A 20,187-nucleotide genomic window follows, 5' to 3' on the forward strand; every position below is an offset into this window, starting at 1 on the left:
AGATAGATAGATAGATAGATAGATAGATAGATAGATAGATAGATAGAAGGCACAGGGTGAGTTGAATATGAAGGGATGATATCTAAAAAATAAAATTAAGGGGTGAGAGAGGAATATATTAGGAGGAGAAAGGAAGAGATAGAATGGGATAAATTATCTCACATAAAAGAGGCAAGAAAAAGGTTTCACAATGGAGAAGAGGTGGAAGGTGAAAGGGAATGAGCAAACCTTACTCTCACTGGATTTGGCTTAAGGAGGGAATAACATACACAGTCACTTGGGCATCTTATCCTACAGGAAAAGTAAGGGGGAAGGGAATGGGGGGGTATAAAGATGATATGATAGAAAGGAGGACAGATTGGGGGAGGGGGTAGTCAGAAGCAAACACTTTTGAAAAGGGACAGGGTCAAAGGAGAAAACAGAATAAGTGGGGGGGCAGGATACGATAGAGGGAAATACAATTAGTCTTTCACAACATGACTATTATGGGAGTGTTTTGCATAACTACACATGTATAACTTGAATTGCTTGCCTTCTCAATGAGGGTGGGTGGGGAGGGAAGAAGGGAGAGAATTTTAACTCAAAGTTTTAAAAACAAATGTTAAAAATTGTTTTTACATGCAACTGGGAAATAAGATATACAAGCAATGGGGTATAGAAATCTATCTTGCCCAACAAGAAAATAAGGAGGAAGGGGATAAGGGGAGGGGGGCGTGATAGAAAGGAAGGCAAAGTGGGAGAAGGGGTAATCAGAATGCATGCCAACTTGGGGTGGAGGGAGAGAGATGGGGAGAAAATATGGAACTCAAAATCTTGTGGAAATGAATGTTGAAAACTAAAAATAAGTTAATTATTTTTTAAAAATCAGAATGGATGGAATAGAAGTCAATGGCTCCTTGAATCGCGATATTTTTAAAAGTCAAAAGACTAAAGAAATACAAGAAGTCTGAGGTATCTTACAGCAAAAAACAACTGATATTGGAAAAAGATCAAGGAGAAATAATTTAAGAATCATCAACCTACTTGAGCCAGAATTAAAAAAGAAAGAAAGAAAAGTCTAAACATATCAAGACAGGGAAAAAAAATCTGCCCAGATTTCTTGGAACCAAAGAGCAATTAGAAATAGAAAAGAATTCATCAGTCACCTCCTGAAAGAAACTTCAAAATGAAAACTCCCAAGATTATTATAGTCAAAATTCTGAGCTTCCAGCTCAAAGAAAAAACAATGAATGTAACAGTTTTCAAATTCAAATGTCAGTAAGTTAGTCAGGATAACATATGATTTAATATCTGCTATTAAAAAGAGCATAGAGTTTGGAATACAATATTCCAAAAGGCAAATGGATATAAGCTTACACCAAAAATAACTTAACCCCCCCCCCAAAAAAAATAACCAAAACCAAAAACCCAGCTGAGTATAACTCCTAAAGGGGAAAAAAATTACCTTCAATGAAAAAGATTTCCAAGCATCCCTGATGAAAAGATTAGAGCTGCACAGAAACTCTGAATGCAAACACAGGGGTCAAGAGGACTATAAAATAGGTAAACATAAGCAAACAATCATAAGAGCCTAAACAAGGGTACAGTTGGGTAACTCAGTGGCTGAAGCATGGAGTCAGGAAGACATCAGTTCACAATGCAGTCTCAGATACTTACTAGTTGTGTGACCCAGGGCAAGTCACTTAAATTTTGTTTGCCTTAATCTACTGGAAAAGGAAATGGCAAACCACTCCAGTATCCTTGCCAAGAGAATCCAATGGACAGCAGAATCCAGGGGGGTCATGAAGAGTCAGACACAAATGAACAAAAAAGGATAAATTCTTTTTTTTTTTTAAGCAATTGGGGTTAAGTACCTTGCTCAAGGTTACACAGCCAGTTATTTCTGGGTGTGGTGCTGAGTATCCCAGCCCGGATTTGATCCAGGTCATCCCAACACTGGAGCCGGTGCTCTTACTCACTGAGCCACCTGGCCGCCCCTAAGCAATTGGGGTTAAGTAACTTGCTCAAGGTTACACGGCCAGGTGTTTCTGGGTGGGTGCTAAGTGTCTGAGCCCGGATTCGATCCCCAGGTTATCCCAACACTGGAGCCAGTGCTCTTACTCGCTGTGCTACCTGGCTGCCCCAAAGAAGGATAAATTCTTTACATTTTAATCTGGAGAGATAATATATATGTCTCTTCTGAACCCTATAATCATCTGTGGTCATGAAGTGAATCTAATTAAACAGCAGGGCTAGGAGTGGTTCTGCTATGTTTCAATGATATTACCAGAAGTCTATTTGAAGAAGGAGAAAGAGGTGGGAGGAAGAGGTGATCCTTAAACCTCTGAAATGATCAAAAGGGAAAATAAACAGATATAGAAATACATTTAACTCAAAAGAGGAGCAGGAGGGAAAGAGAAGAGAGAGAAGAGGATAAGAGGCAAGGTAGATTAAAGGAGTCTTAAATGCAGCAAATTCTAAGGATATACAAGAATATTTATAGCAGCTCTTTTTGTGGTGACAAAAACTTGAAAACTGAAAAGGTACCTATCAACTGAACAAAGCATGTCATATAAATGTGATGGAATACTATTGTGCTGAAAGAAATAAAGACAGGAGTGGTTTCAGAGGAGCCTACAAAGACTTGCATGAACTGATGCAGATAAAGTGAACAGAACCTAGAAAAAAATTTATATAATAACAGCTTTGTCAAAGCAAACAATTCTGAAAGATTTAGGAATTCTGATGAACGCAATGATCAACTACAATTCTATAGGACTCATGATGAAAACTGCTACCCATCTCCTGATTATGAGGTAGATGATAGACTCAGAGTACAAACCAGGACATTTTTTAGACAGGATCTATGCAGGAATTTGTTTTGTTTGATCATATATGATTGTAACGGGTTTTCTTTTTTTTTTCCTTCCTCAATTGGGGAGGGGGAGTTAAGAGAAAAGAAGATAGATTTTTATAAACTGAAAAAAATAAAAATTTTAATAAAGTAAGGTCTTGGGGAAAGACCTAGGAGCTATCTTCTATTGTTTTCATTTTTATAAATTTTTACTGATGTCCAAAAAACAGGTGATGGGAAATCAAGAGTCCTTAGAAATCAAGCAGAAGGCTCTGCGTAATCCAACTGACCCAAAAAGGCAGAATTAGTAGCAGAAGATAGAAGTTGCAAAAAGACATAAATTAACCTGACATACGGTAAATTTCCCAACAATTAAAAGCTGTCACAAGTGGAATAAGCTGCTGAGGTTGGGAATGTGAACCTGTATCACTTGAGGTCTTCAAGGAGACACAGCATGATTATCTGAAAGGAGTGCCTTAAAAGGGATTCCTACTTAGGTTAAGTTTGAACTAGATAACTTTGAAGGTCCCTGCCAACACTAAGACTGATTCTATTGTGGTGTCCCCTCTGAAAAGTCCCCAACAAATGGCTCCAAGTGTGTAATTCCCCAACTACTGAATTACTTGCTATTTTTACATTAGGTCTAAGGGATAGGAATGAATCTCAGCCAATCATAAGATGTTTCTTTCCATACAAAGGCATGTAATAACCTGGGCAATAGACATTTTTATCCCCTGGTTTTTCCTATGTGGATAATTAGATCAAACAATTGTGAATGGTTAAGGATCTCTCTCAGGAGACTCTACAACATTCCAGGACTTGCCCCAATCAGCACATTGTTATCTGGAAGGACCTCACCATATATCGGGAATCCCTCTTGAATTATCCATGTGGACTGTGCATTGTATACCCTCCACTATAGTGGTGAACATGCTTGACATACTTACGTTCATGTTTTATGCCTCACCTAGTATTTGTAATCAGAAAGGCATTCATTTTTATTTTGAGAAATCTTGAATGATTTTCACATATGGTATAGAAGACACCATTTTGCAAAGGATCCCACTGAATAAAATATTTTAAAAAACAACAATAGAAGAAAGTGTATTCTTTACATCCTTCAATCATTTGTGATGGTAAAGATGACAAATACTAAGGAATTTCAATTGAAAATTAAACAGGAGGAAGAGAACATTGCCATGAGGAAATTAAAAACTACTTTAATGACCCCGAATTTCTCTCTGGAACAATGACCCATTATTTTGGCACTAATGTTCTACCAGTATTGTATGGTTGCTGAATATACAACACAACAATCATTAAAGGACTGAAAATGATTATGACACAGAAGGCAATGCAACATGGTGGGCATGAGCAGGTTGCATCTTATAACCAATGAAGATTTTCAAAGAATAGAAGTAGAAGAGGTTATCAGGCCATGTTTGAGGCTTAAAGAAGATGGTTTGGGGCGGCTAGGTGGCACAGTGAATAGAACACTGGCCCTGGAGTCCAAATCTGACCTCAGACACTTAACACTTACTAGCCATGTGACCTTGGGCAAGTCACTTAACCCCAACTGCCCTGCATTACCCCCTCCAAAAAAAAAAAAAAAAGATGGCCTGCTTACATGCTGAGGACAACAGCTATCAGGGAAACACTCCATTGGTATTTTCTCAGTATCAAGGAAGGCCTCCAGCACATTGAGGTGTTCCCTCACGGCAAACTTATGGGAGGACATAAGAGAAGAGCTCCATATGATGAACAAGTACAGATAGGTTGTGATGCCCATCACTGGAAAGAACATCCAAATTGAGGAGATCATTTATCTATTTTAGTATAACAGATATAGATTTATCGAGGTTATCCTTGATGAAAGTATTAAAAAGGAACAGAAGGGGCGGCCAGGTAGCACAGCAAGTAAGAGCACCGGCCCCAGTGTCGGGATGACCTGGGGGAGCAAATCCAGGCTCAGACACTTAGCATCCACCCAGAAACACCTGGCCATGTAATCTTGAGCAAGTTACTTAACCCCAATTACTTTAAAAAAAAAATTAAAATTAAAAAAACAGAAAGGCTTTTTAAAGGAACACTACACAGTAACAGATGACATCTTTATACAAGTCACTGATATAGAGGAAACAAGAACCCACTCTGCTTACTGTTTGACCACATAAACCATTTGATTTGGTGAGCAAAGTGCTACCTTTTCTGATAAACCACTGTACTGTTATCTTTTGGTTTTAACATTTCCAGAATTTCCCCCAGTATCCTTCTTCCTTCCCCCTGCCAGACAGCCATCTCATATAAAAATTAATCATTTTTAAGGAAGGGAATGAGAGAAAAAGACAAAAATATCAGGAAAACTTAATACATCAAAACATCTGAAATAATATGCAATGTACCATACCTGTGGACATCTTACATTTACAAGAGAATGAGGTGGAGCTGTGTTCTCATGTCTTTTCTTTGTAACCATGCCTGTTCTTTGTAATGTTGCAAATTTTACTTCTGAATGTTTTGTAGTTGCTCTTTCCATTTACAACATTGTAACTGTTCATATTGTTATCTTGGCTGTTCTTTCTTTACTCTGCACCAGACTCTGTAAATATTTCCATGCTTCTTTGTATGCATCACATTCATCATTTCTTACAGCACTGTAATATTCCATTGCAATCAACAGGCATCAACTCTGTTTCCAATTCTAGCAATATGCCACTTTAAGGGCTCTTCTCCAACAAAGTGTCAGCCATATACATATACACATACACACATACACACACACACACTTCAAAATTACACAAGATTCCTTGAACCATGAAAAGACATGGAAGAGGGTGAAAGAAGTACTGGGTGGAGAGCTTGTTCAACACTTATCATTAATATTAAGACAAAAACAGGGAAACAAAATAAAACACAGACACTACCATCACAGAGGGTATATAGTTCAGAGCCCAAGTCACGGAAGGATTCCCTATGGCAAGGTAATCCAGATGCTCCAGTTTGATGATAACATTATACCAACTGTGTCAAACTCTACCATACTGCAGAATATACCAGATGAGATTCATAATCATTCAAAGATTTTGGCTTGACTATACACCAGGGAAGGGGGAATAACTAGAAAAAGAACAATCACTATCCAGACTGTGGCATGCAGTAGACGGGCTATATATGAAGTTTATCAGTATAATAACTACTGAAATGTACATAGCACATTAAAGCTAGCATATGTAAACTGCTGTGCTATTTATTTAGGCCCAATAGCAACACATATATTATTTTTACCATTTTGCAGATGAGAATATAGACTCAGCATAAGTAACTGGCAAAGTCATAAAACTATTATGTGTCAGTGATGGAATTGAACTTGGGACTCTGGACTGGGGTCCAGTGCTCTATCTACTTGCTACCCCATTTTAAAGTGAATACTAAATAAGAAAGAATATCTACTCCACTGTGAAGATCTCCATTAGGACCAGTTATAATTCCAAATCCTTATCTACCTGTTCCTTAAAAATTATAGAACAAATCTTTCCTCTCCCATACTGGAGTTAAAATGCTTTCACACACAAGCAAAAAAAAAATATTCAAGCCTCAATAAACAGCTCTGTTCTTTGCATATGACCCATCTTCACTAAAGTGAAAAGCTATACAATAAAAAAAAACTACATCTTACTAGGTTTACTCTATTCCTCCTACTTTGATCACTACTGCTAAATATTGATTGTACCACATAATCTCTGATACTTGTCTGTGTATTCAAGCACAACTATTGTTATTCTGTTTTTACTTTGAAAAGGTAGTGAAATCTGAATGTTTCAAAATTAAATTGCTCTTAAATAATACTGGCCAAGGTAAAACTCCCCTATAACTGCACTGAGAAAAACTAGAAAGATGATATATGTGACCATTAAGTATCATTTTTGGAAACAAATAAAAATGTCTTTCTAATGAGGTTAAAACTAGAAGAGAATGAACTCATAATTCATAACAAAAATTGGGTATTCTGCTTATCAAAAATTTAGAGGTTCTAAAATTTTTTAAAAAGGTGGGTTCATTTATTCAACACATTTCTTACCAGGTGCTTTTAGTGTGATGGTACATAACTAGGCAGTGGGGTAGAGACAAAGTTTAAACAAGATACATTCCATTGGGAAGTCAGAGACTTAAGAGCTCGAAGAAACCTTAAAGGTCACTTAATCCAACTCCCTCATTCAATAGATAAGGAAACTCAGGTCCAAAGAGATTAAACATAACTGCCCAAGGTCACACAGGTAGTACAGTGTCAGACACAAAGGCTATCAGAGGTCATTAAAGACCTCCAGATCAAGGGTTCTTTCCATTGTAAATTCATACAGGTAGTAGCTGGCAGGCAGAATTCAAACCTCAGTGTTCTAACACTGAACCTAATTCTTTTTATAGTGTTCCACACCAACCCCCATGGAGATTACAATCCACTAGATAGCTAATAAAATACACAATAACTATAACACATGACAAAAACATTAGAGAAGTATCAAAATGCTTCATGAGGTCAGGATGTGAAGGTACTTTATTCAATAAGGAACTGGAAGCCAATGAATATTTTTGGGTGAAGGAGTAATAATTAAAGTTGTGCTTGAATACACAAGACAGGTAATCAGAGGTCATCTGGTCCAACCAGTATTTTGATTTATGCATAAGAAAGATTATTTCTGCACCGATACAAAGTACAAACTAGAAAGAAAAGGAGGGAAATAGAAGCAGCATGTCTTGTGAGGAAACCATTAATCCCAATAGCTAGAAATGAGATCTTGTATTAGAATGGAATATATTACAGTAATGGAAACAACTAGAACAAAGGACACAGAAAAGATATATGAAAAAGATACAGTGCATGAACCCAAAAGGGAAAGGATGAGAGACCGAGTGAATGATGGTAGTGGAGAGAGACAGAGAAGTGGGTTGAGGGGAGCAGGAGAGGTAATTCACACAGGAAGTAATACCCAAAATGAACTATGCAAAAAGCTAGGAATTCTAATAGGCCTTCTGTCTCTTGGGAGAAAAGTATATCCAAGGCTCATGAACATCTAGTGACAAGGCATGGAGAAGGGAGAATGTCAAATGTGAGGACAGCTTATAAGCCAGTTTGGATGGACAGTCACAGAATCACAGGAACAGAGATTTACAGCTGGAAAAAGCTTAGGGTTCATCACATCCAAACTCCTCACTTAATAGATAAAGAAACCAAGGCCCAGAAAGGAGATGACCTAGGATCACAGGGTCATAGATTTAAAGTGGAAAGAGTCTTGGAAGGCATGGAGTGCAACACTCATTTTACAGACAAGAAAACTATAAGGCACAGTCAGATGAAATGACCTGTCTAGGATTACATAAATCCTTGATGGATATTTTATGGAATGCCAGGCCACAGTTGTAAAAGATGAGGGAGGGGAAAAAAACCTAAAACCAAAAAACATCCTTAACAGCTCTTTTCATGCTTCAATAGCCCTAGAAATTAAGGGGGTATCTGTCAATTAAAGAATAGCCAAACAAATGTAATGGCATATTATTATTATGCTGTAAGAAATTATAAAAGGGACAAACTTCTTATCAGAGAAACCTGGGAAGGCTTGTATGAACTGAAACAGAGGGAAATGAGCAGAACCAGAAGAACAATTATATAATGATAACAACACTTTAAAGAAAAATAACTTTGAAAGAACACTGAATAATGATCACCCATGACTCCGGAGGTCATGATAAAACATGCTACCTATCCTGCTGTATTCAGGATGCAGAATGAGACCTATATTCTGAAATGATCAATACAGGAATGTGTTTTGCTTAACTGCACATTTGTTACATGAATTTTGTTTTTCTTTTTTCCTGTGGGGGGAGGGCAGAAGCATGAAAGGAAGAAAAAAAATAGCTATTTGTTAACTGAAAAAATTTATTATTTGTTTTAAAAAAAGAGATCAATGGTTACTTTAGAGAGACCAGTTCCAACAGAATAACTATCAAAAGTCCTTTTTTTTTTTTTTTTGCTTTTTTGGAGGGCAATTGGGATTAAGTAACTTGCCCAAGGTTACACAGCTAGTTTGTGTGTGTGTGTGGGTGTGAGTGTGTGGATGTGGGTGTTATAAGTGTCTGAGGCACCTACCTCTCAAGCTGTACTATATTATAACTATACTATAGTTTGCATAAAAGGGATAATGTTTGTTAACTTCAAAATACTTTTTATACTTTGAAAAATATACATGGTTTTATAAATCTCAACTGGAATAACCAAGAGACATTTTTATACTCTAAGATTCTCATACTAACTTCTATAAAAACAAAACATCAATGAAAGGCATGGTGTTGTGAAAAGATCAGGAAATATGGAATCAGGACTCCATATTAAATCCTAAGTTAAACCCTGGCTCTGCTACTTACTTGTGTAAACATAGACAAGTCATTTACCCTCTGGGTCTCAGTTCCTCATTTCCCTTTAAAATAAAAAGGCTGGACTAAAAGACCTCTAAGGTCATTTCCAGGTCTAAATCTATTATCCTAAACCAACAGGCCAATTATTATGGATAAAGATTATGTAAACATTTACTCAAGACCACATTTGGTGCTTTACAAATTATAGCATTTAATATTTCTGGAGACCAAATTATTGAACATTACACTTTAAAAGTTTAACTGAGGACATAATTTTTAAAAAGATTAAGTACCTATTAAAAACGAACTATGCAAACTTCAAAGTAATTTTAATAAGATCCAAGTCTTAATTATATACAAGTTATGTTTTTAATCCTCAAAAGCATCTAACTCCCCCCCTCTTTACCCACAAAAATCTCACATTAGTCTCAATATACACAAAGCAAAACGGGCATCTGAATTTTAAGTTACTAGATTAAATTTAAATATATTTTTGTTTCTTGATTTCTAGATAAACCTTTAGTTAAAAAAAAATCAATTCTTACTTCATCTGGTGTTCCAAAAGATAACGCTTTATTGTGATAACTAGACCATTAATCTTGATGTCAACATTATGAAAAAGTCCAATAAAAATGTAAATAAACCTAGAAAAAAATTAAATTTTCCCCCAAAATTTCATACAGAAAACAACACTTCAGAAGGCCATAAAAACTATTTTTTAATATTTCACTTCAAATATAAGATTTTTTAAAGGCTTTTCTTCATATTTTAATGCAGTTATCACAACTATCCTTGAATTTTGGTTTAGTTAAGCAGCTATTATTTTTCTCTCTCTCAAAATACATATATATATATATATATATATAAATATCTACAGACAGAGATAATCAAGCATTTATTCAACATCCATCATTCCCTACTATACCTGTGCTGTGGAAGGGGTGAAAAATACCAGCATGGTCCCTATCCTTAGAGAACTTTTCATCTATTTGTTTAAGATATGCACAAGACACAGGAGAGTTTTTTTGTTTGTTTTTTTTAAGCATTCAGGGTTAAGTAACTTGCTCAAGGTTACAGGGCCAGTTATTTCTGGGTGTGGTACTGAGTGTCTGAGCCCGGAATTCGATCTCCAGGTCGTCCCAACACTGGAGCCGGTGCTCTTACTCGCTGTGCTACCTGGCCGCCCCGACACAGGAGAGTTTCAATAAACTTCCCTTCAGTTAAGCTTTTGACTAAGGGATCTTCTGAAAACTTGGTTCCTTCATAATAGAAGTTAGTTAGGATAAGGGAATTTGTTAATATTGTCTATATAGTGCTATCCACCTGGTAGATACTAAGAGGTTTAAAGAAGATAAAAGAATACTCTTTTTTTAAGGGAGGTCTGAGATTACAAGCCTCTGCTAGGACCTGTAGCTTACATTGCCTGAGGGTTAGGGACAGAAGTGTTCTGTCATTGTCCTCTCTCCTCCCTCCTGGGAAAGCTAAGGAACCTTACCTGGAAAAGGAAAGATAATGTCTTTGTCAAATGAACATTAGGAAAATAAATACAAATATATAGCATATACACACATACCAGTATATACACACTTTATATACACATACAGTTAACACATTTCAAGTGCTACGTGCCAGATACATTATAGTATATGAACATACACATATATAACACATACACACATACATACATACTAGAGTTCTTAAAATTGTCAAGTAGTGCATTATAGGCAATTTTGCCCAGTTATAAATCATGAAAAGAAAAACATGCACTGAGCTGAAGGAACAATGACATTGATCCAACAATGCTGTTCAGTCCACAAATGGTTATTGAAGAAAAATGAGGAAGATAAAGCAGCAGGAGAAGGTGTTAGAAGACTTGAGTTCTAATCCTGCCTTTGCCATTAACTTATTAGGTTCTGTGGCTAATTTATCAACACTCTGGTTTTCTGTTTCCTTCTCTCTCAAATGAGGAAGACTGGGCCATGTCTGAGGTTCCTTCCCATTTGAACAATATAGTGATAGACTCCGTGTGTTTTTGTGTTTTGTCATAAAGAGGAAATTCCCTTTATTGATTCCAATCAATAATTGTTGCCTGGGGTATCCAAAATCTAAGGGTAGCTTGCCCTCTGTCCACTAATCCATGCCATCTCTCAATCTCAGCACTAAAGGTCTTATTTTAGTATTTTTCATTTAATACTTTCATACCATTTTCCCCTTTTGGAGCATCCTGGAGGTAAATAAAAATTCAAGTGTTGGACTTAAAGAGACAGGAAGACCATGTTTAAATCCTCCCTGAGTCTTACTAATAATTATGTGATCATTCCAATCTATCCTCCCCCCTTCAATCTGTCAGATTAATCTTCCTACAACACAGGTTGTTGCATTTATCCTTCATTTTTGAAGAGGACCATGGCATCAGTGAAATGATGACATGACTTGCGGTTGATTTTGATTTGAGGGAGGGAGGGCTGTGCAAGGTCACCAGCCTCACTTTCTCCTCAGAGTCATCTGGGTCCAACAATCAGACATTCATTAGGATGAATGGAGATGACTCAGGACGCAATGGGAGACCCTGGCCCTTTTAGGATAAGGCCTTTTCACTACTCACTTAGAGTGAGGTAGCCCCATTCAGTAAATAGGACTCTTTAAGAAGTAAGTCAAAGGATGGCCCCTTTAATTAGAGAAAAAAATCAAGCTGGGAGAGGAAGACCCTCAGGGTTGCTGTTCCAAAGAGAAAACAAAAGAGCACAAAATACAGTCATTAAGTGGAGCTTCGACAGGGACCTACTGCAGTCCAATCTATGAGCTTTTTTTTTTTAATCTATGGATTTAAGGTTTGTGATAGAAGAAAGCAAGAAAGGAAGGAAGGAAGAAAGAGAGAGAGAGAAAGAAGGAAGCAGGGAGGATCTAGCCAGGAAATCCCAAGTTAAGCAGGCAGCTTCTGATCATAAAAATTTACCTTACTCTGAGGAGGAGAGGGAGAGGGAAAAGACAAGCTGAGTTACCCAACTAGCTGAGTACCCATTCAGGCAGTTCGGTCTACTCACAAGTTGTGTTCGTCCTTCATTTTCAAAGAGGGTCATGGTATGAGGGAAATGATGACATGACTTGCAGTTGACTTTGATTTGAGGGAGGGAAGGCCATGTGGACCCCCCTCTTCCCCAATTCAATAAACTCCACTAGCTCCTTATTGCCTCTGCAATCAAACAGAAAGTTCTCTGTTTGGCATTCAAAGCACTTTATAGCATGGCCCCTTTCAATTATTCAGTTTTCTTATAATTTATTCCCCTTTATTTACTATGGAATTTGGTGACAATGACCTCCTTTGCTGTTCTTCACACACATCACTCCATCTTTTCACCAGAGTGTTTTCACTGGTAATCTCCATATCTAGAACACTCTCTCCCTTCTCTTTACCACCTGGCTTCCCTGATTTCTTTCAAATCGTGAAGTTCCAGCTTCTACAAGAAGCCTTTTCCAGTGAAACTTAATCTCAGTGCCTTTCCTCTAAGATTACCCTCAGTTTATCTTGTCTATATTTTGTTTGTAAATGGTTGTTCGCATGTTGTCTTTAGGGTCCCTGAAAGCAGTGGGTGCTGGTTAGTGAGAGTATATGTTTGGTGTTGGGGGGGTTTTTTTTTGGTTTTGCTTTTTTTGGAGGGGGAGGGCAGGACAATTGGGGTTAAGTGACTTGCTCAAGGTCACATGGCTAGTTAAGTGTTAAGTGTCTGAGACTGGATTTGAACTCAGATCCTTCTGACTCCAGGGATGGTGCTCTATTCACTGCACCTCCTAGCTGCCCCTGTATGTTTGTTTTTGCCTTCCTTCCGGTACCTGGAAAACAGGAGGTGCTTAATAAACGATAGCTTTATTGATCCTAAGTAGCCATATTTTTAAATTAATAAAAATAATCATTAAATTAAATTAAAACTCTACACTTCACAGGGTTTTTTCAGGCTTAATTAAGATAATGTATGTAAAATGCTTGCTATTTCAATTTTATTTTTTTAAACTCCTAGTAACAAAGTTTCTGACCAAAAAAAAAAAAAAATGCTATTTGAATACTTCCTTTATAGAGCTATTACTGAAGTGACAAAGGAGGTAATTATTAGTGACAAAATGAGAAATATAGGTAATAAAATGCTAAGGAAATGGGAAGATCAATGTGGACTAAAAGACTGAACAAATCTATGCTTTCAGGAAAGAACAAACACAATGATTTTCCTAAGGTCCTACCAATTTAGAAATGACACAGCTGGACACAGTAATACAACCATATTCTCAGCTCAGGGTTCTTTCCTACATTCACCATTCTAGAGAAAGGGAAGCAGCAAAACACAAAGTACTTATTAGAACAGTTGAGCAATACAGTGACAGAAATCTAAATCTAGAGTTGCCACTATATCAAACACAGCAAATAAAATTATACTAAGAGTATAATGAGATTTGAAAACACTTTTCAGAAAATATTGGGACAGAATAGGTAAGCAGTTTAGAAGTCCAAAGATATGATAACTCTTTCTTAGGTCTTTTGCCCAATCCATATATACTTGGCTTCATTATACTCTCGGTGGTCCCAAGCTGGGCTCTGTGCTCCCAAAAGTGATTCATTGGATAACTTTGGCAACTTCAGATTTCCATATTTATTACTAGCTTCTCTAATCCTGATTACCAATTACCATGGTGATTCACCTTTGGTATGATACTCCAGTGTAAAGTAGAACTTAATTAAATTGAATTTTTTTTTTTTAACTAACTGGCACCTCCCACATTCTCAACTGTCAAATCAAATTTGACTATATTGAAAAGTATACCAAAATCAAAGCATCCCCCTCCCTACAAATCACACCCCAAAATACTATAACTTAACAAATCAGCCAATTACCTGCCAAAATTCCAAGCTGGAAATGCTCAAACAAAACAAAGAGAAAAATGAGTAACCTGGGAGATAAAGGAAAATACCTTTCTCCTCTTTTCACAACAAGGTAACCAGACTAGAAGATTTGAAAAGGGATACCTTGAAACACTTCATTTATCCAATCACCCCAACTTACAACCTCAACATTTCACTCTCACGCACTAGTGACTTCTCCCAAAATGATCTAAAAACTATTTTGTATGTAACTCTCTCTCTCGGTATATGTATATGTGTGCATATATATGCATATGCCTATAGACAGAATGTGTGTATGTATTGCTCACAGAGAGATTATAACCACCTTGAGTGAAGGGCTGTTTTAGTTTTATTTTTGTATCGTCATTATACACTTAAATTATTGATGGAAGGTTTGGGGGAGGATGAAAGAGTTAAGCTAAATCTCAAAATAGGAGTAGGATCTGCATCTGAGGTTCAGAGGTGAATAACAGTTCAAACAAAAGAATGGATGGGAATTAGTATAACATGTTGTCTACTTCTATATGGAAATGGCCTGGTACAATTTTATCTGTTCTTTAAAATCATTTAGGGGAAGAAAAGAGGCAATACAGTAGTGAACAGAGAGGTGAATGATTGGGGGTCTATGATGACAAAGGAAGTGCTGCTTACATATAATTTTTCACTATATAATACATGTACTAAAGAGTCTCCTTGTTTCCTTGATCCTTCAATAGTTAAGATCCATCACGCAACTATTAATGGCTTATACATCAGCAAATATTCTCTAGAAACTCAATACGAATATAAGTTTTAAAACTGCTCCAAAAGTATTCCAGTAACAGTTTTCCTTGTCTTGGCCATATGTAAAAATGTCTGAGTATCTCAAATATATAAAATGTATATTAACAAAAATTTGGTTTGATTTTTTTAAATGACTGAAGATTTTTTAATCTTAAATTATCAACATACAATTTTACTAGTACTATAGGAGTTGGGATTGCAATTGTTCAAATTTTAACTGACAAAACAGTAAAAAACAAATCTTGCAAATATTCACTACAAAAAATTAGTAAAATAAAATATTTTGCATAGCTGAGTTCTATTACAAGTAATTTGTTTTAAAAATTACTCGATGTTAAGTGTTTCACCAAATGAGAAATCAGTAATGGCATAATTGTATTTAATCATTCAGAGAATTATTAGAATAAATATGCACATGGGTCCTTAAACTAAATATTCTTTGAAAAGTATATACACACTGTTCCCAAAGAAAAAAAATTCTCTCAATCTTCTTTGGTTCACAGGGATGCATACTGTAAAAATTTCACACTCATACACATATCTAAAAAAATAATTGTTTATGTTGCAAATGATGACAAAATGTCCAAGTATCTTTATTATTTTCATTTCATCTTCAAAGACTAAATAAAATTACCAGTTACTGACCTTACTCTTTACAAAGGTTGAGGGAAGAGGGGTTTTTTGTTATTGTTTTTAATGTTTATTCACATGGTGGGAAGATTTCTCCGAAACACTTTGAAAAATAAACAATTTCAAGTAAAAACTATTATTGAAAGGCAAATTTGACTAATTGTGCCAATATTAATATGTTAACTGCCAAATTAGCTTGCTATTCTAGCTCAATGGTGAAGATAGGTTAAGAATGGAGTAAGTTTACTACCAGTTACTGGGAGATGGAAAAAACAAGTTCATTTAACAATCCTCATTAATGCTTCTCACATTCTATCTTAAAATAGTTTACGTACTTAATTATATATTCTGGTATTGCACATTAATTGTTTTGTTATCCTGGCCTGATCTTCCAACTAAATTTTAGGTTCCTTAAAGACAAGAAGTAATCCACTGATAGAGCCTCAGACAGACCATCCACCCTGGAGTCAAGGAGGACCTAAGTTCAAATTCAGCCTCAGACACTTACTAGCTATGTGATTAGCAAATCACTTAATCTCTATTGCCTCAAAAAATAAAAAAAATCAACTGACAAGCATTTATTAAGCTTACAATCTTTGAGGAACTGGGGATACAAAGATAAAAAGGAAACAGACCTGCTCTTGAGAAAGTACCTTAGAAGGGGAAAACAAGTTGGTACATATAAGTGAATTTAAAATATATACAAGGTAAGTTCATGCCTAAGACTATTATTAATCAGTAGATGCTTTCTAGTTTGCATGCCACTCTACTTTACAAGTAGCCTCTATTATCAACTGAGACCTTTGAAGAAAGCATATCATGATATGCTTAATCTTGGTATTATATACACGTGTATTTTGCGTAATCTGTGTAATGTGTAATTTGAGTTAGCCTCACAACAAACTTGGGAAGTAGATGCTATTATAACCCCCATTTTACAGATGAGGAAAGCCAGTCAGAGAGAGGTTAAGAGGTTTGCCCAGGGTCACACAGCTACCAAATGTCAAAGAAAGAATTTGAATTCACGTTATCTTCATTCCAAGTCCAGGATTCCATCCATTATGTCACCTACCTGCCTCCTGGCAAATGCATGTTAAAAGAAGGTACTAGTACTTTACTCTTCTTTGGCTGAAAACACTTTACTAGGTGCAGGGCATATTAACAGGCACTGAATAACTGTGAGGGAATAAGTACTGTGATTTAGTATTTAGTACTGTCTTTAGAGATAGAATAAAAACCAGAAAAGTAAGGAAAATCAATTATATCTAGAATGATGCTTTAGGACCCAGATAAAGATAACTACTCAAAAAAGGAAAAAAAAATTCATAAACAGTTTTCAACTATATTCATTTCAAATGAGTATTTTTTCAGCAGCTAACCTTTCTAGATTTTTTATATTCCCCATCCAAGGAACTTTAAAAACTCCCTGTATGATTCCTCACACATCACATATAATACAATTTTCATCTCCTGTTGTCCTTGACTTTGCAGTGGTTGTCCCCCATTCCTGGAATGTTCTCTCCTCACCTTTCACCAGTGCCACTTGGAATCCCTGGTTTTCTTCACAACTCAGCTCAAGAGGCACCTTTAACAGGAGGCCTACTTCCCCAGCTGCTACTACCTACCCCTCCAAGGTTAGCTGCTTTGCATATGTCTATACATGAAATGTTGTCTTCCCCTTAAAATGTAAGCTCCTTGAGTTAAGAAAATGTTTCACTTCTGTCTTTGTGTCTCTAGCACCTATCAAAGTGCTTAGCACGTAGTAAGCAATTATCGTGGACTAAAAATTTACATTCATACAATTATCATAATTCTGGCTTAATTGAAAAATATTTTTCCTTGCCTTTATACATATTACATTCTGCTCTGATTCTTTGGTAGATGATTCTATATACTAGCACATTTCCAGCAAGGGTTGCATACAATGATGATTCTTTCAAGAAAGAAATAGCAAAAATTTGCTCAAACACTAGGAGAAAATCATTATCTTCAAAAGAAAATTAATAGACGTAAATATACACTATTCATCCTATCTTACCTTTCATTCATAAGCATCAATAAAGGGGAAGTGAAGAAGTATTTTGATGCCACTATGCTTTACAACTAACCTCTAACAACTGAGACAACTAAAGAAAGCATATCGTATATTTTCTACCTTTTCCCCTCTACCCTTATGGCTTACTTTGATTCAAAAGTGACTTACAAATTATATAAAAACAAAGCCACTAATGATATAATTTTTAAAATCAAAAATTTTAAATATCAGCAGTTCTATAATATATTTGTTATCCCAGATTTGAGGTAAGAACAAAAACTCCTGAGACTATAGTCACTGCTATGGCTTATAATGTTATTTTGCTGAAATTTCTGTATCTTAAAATAGTTATGTACCCCGAAAGCTCAGGCTGTAAAATCTATAATCCTACTCAAGTGCTTCAAGAATTCACTTAAATCTCTAATCTCACATCTTTTGTCTAAAAATTTACTAAATTGTTCGTGATTTAAGGGCTGTGAAGTGCCAACTAGTTACCTAGACTATCAAAGTCTCCAGAAAGCAGGTAAGACTTTATATTCCCCAGAAACAGGCAAAGAATCAAGCCCTATTTTAAATGCCATTCATATTTCAATAGGGAAAAGCCCGATTTTAAATGCCATCATTAGTTTTTGGCTTTTTATTGTTTCAATCAAAATCTTAAGGAGGAACATCAATTTTTTTTTTTTTAAGGAGACGTCAGTTACTACTGATTCTCTGGGTTGTTTAAGAATTCAAATGCTCAGAGAAGGCTGCATCTTCATAAATATTCCTGAGGGCTATTTGTTCAAAGGCACAGCAGTGACAACTGAAAACCCTTCCCCTTACTGACCAGCACCCTAGTAACATACCAGGGGAGGAGAGGTATTTAAAGTAAAACCTGCCCAGAATCATCTACCAACTTGATGAGAAGAAAGCACCCTTGGCTTTATAAGGCTTTAAACCCTTCTGCCCTAATCCCAAGGCCGGGGAAGCTGGGTTGGTTGGTTGTTGTTTTTTTTTTATTCTGCTCATTTCAGCCCCAAAGCCTCACACCAAGATAAACACAAACGCACAGACAAACGGCCCTCGTCCACCTCTGCCCTTGGCTCCACTCTTCGTCTCCCCCTCCCCGAATAAAAAAGTAAAGAGCCAATGTTGCAAAAAGCAGAGTCATGGGGCGACGGAGGGTGGCGGGACCAGGGAGGATGAGGAGAGGGTCCGAGAGGGGAGAGCAGCAGTGGGGTGTGCCACGGGAAAGCCGAGGCTCGCGCGATCAGATGCAGAGGCATAAATAAAGCCGGTCTCATTGCCTCCGCTGGCTGGGGAGAGGAGCCTGCCATCTCCTCCTCCTCCTCCTCCCCTCGCTGCCATCGCCCCCTCCGCCCCTACATTAGCAGCGTGGGTTCTGCCCCCGGCCTCGATGGGGGAGGGGACCCGTAGCCACCCACCGCACCTCCCTCCCCCCCACCCCCGGCCCCGCGCTGGGAGGGGGGCGGGGAGGAGGATGGGGACCGCGGGCTCTGGGCTCCAGCAGGCCGGGCCCGCGGCTGGGGGGGGCGCGGCGGGGGCGGGGGGGGGGGGGGGGGGGGACGCGCCGCTTTACTCACATTCTCCGTGTCCCGCTCGTTCACGGTCGGCAATGGCGTCCGGGCAGACATTTTGTGCGGGCGCGGCGGCCGCCGCGGGGTCGCTCCGGGGTCTCGGCTGCCCAGCCGGGGAGGGAGGGAGGCGGGGAGCGCGGGGGGCGGGACGGACTGGAGGGGGCGGGAAGCGGGCCGGCCCGCAGTGCGCGGCCCAGGGCGGGCAGGCGGGGGAAAGGGAGGACGAGGGAGCGATGGGGGAGAGAAGCCGCTTCCCGCGGCGTCGGGAAACGAGAGCGACGGCGATGGGCGGGGGGGCGGGGTAGGACGAAGGGAGGAGGGCGGGTGTCAGGAGCGGGGAGGGAGGAGGGCTGGAGGAGAGGATGGAGGAGGGATGGATGGGCTGGGGTGGGGGCGCCCGGGTCCCGCTAGGTTCTCCGGGTCATGGCGGAGGGTGAAGTCGGAGCCTCAGATCCCGGCCGGCGGGGCGGGCCTCGAGCCCCAGAGGAGGGGGCAGCCCCGAGGACAGGACAGGACGGGACCGGACCGGGCGGTCAGCACGCCCCGCCGCCGCCGCGTCTTCTGCTCCTTCCTCCTCCTGTCGCCGCCGCCGTCCCCGCCCCCCTGCTCGCTCTCCTCGGGTCTCCTCAGGTGCGCGGCGCAGAGCCGAGCCGGGCATTCAAGCGCACGCGGTCCGGCCGCCCTTCCTCGCCTCTCGGCTCGGCCGCTCTGCTCAGCTCCGAGGAGCGATGCCGCCGCCGAGCAGCCTGCCCTGGGAACCGGGCTGGCGGGCGCTGCTCGCACCGCGAAGAGGCATTTGGCCGCTGCCGCCGCCGGGTGGGCGGGCGCCAGCCGGGGGGGTGGGGGTGGGGGCCTCCATTCATTCCCTCATTAGGGATGCAGAGCCTCCTCCTCCTCCTCCTCCCCCTTCTCCCACCTCTTACTCCTCCTCCACTTTCCCCCTCCTCTTTCCCCCATCGGCCCCCTCCCCCGCCTCCGTCCACTTCACTGTTTATTTTTGGTCCTTACCCCAAGCTCGGAGCATAAG

At 38.9% G+C, this 20,187-nt stretch overlaps 1 protein-coding gene across 7 annotated transcripts in view; it reads right to left on the reverse strand.

The window, feature by feature from the left end:
- MARK1 (microtubule affinity regulating kinase 1) overlaps window positions 1-19,292 on the reverse strand; it is a 166,563-nt gene extending 147,271 nt beyond the window's left edge. For 6 of the 7 annotated variants that reach the window (XR_011163994.1, XM_069066002.1, XM_069065999.1 and 3 more), the window contains exon 1: window positions 19,167-19,292. Coding sequence is in view for 6 of the 7 variants with exons in the window: in XM_069066002.1 (XP_068922103.1) it covers window positions 19,167-19,217 (51 nt within the window). In the remaining variant the exon portion in view is untranslated. Of the gene's footprint in view, window positions 1-12,285; window positions 12,435-19,166 lie in introns of all 7 variants that reach the window. The other variant, XM_069066000.1, reaches the window with a different exon arrangement.
- Window positions 19,293-20,187: the final 895 nt, after the last annotated feature.

The sequence above is a fragment of the Petaurus breviceps genome, unplaced genomic scaffold, assembly GCF_028583685.1.
Source record: "Petaurus breviceps papuanus isolate PSGF00001 unplaced genomic scaffold, PetGlider_PUasm1.0 90702, whole genome shotgun sequence".
Lineage (NCBI taxonomy): Eukaryota > Metazoa > Chordata > Mammalia > Diprotodontia > Petauridae > Petaurus > Petaurus breviceps.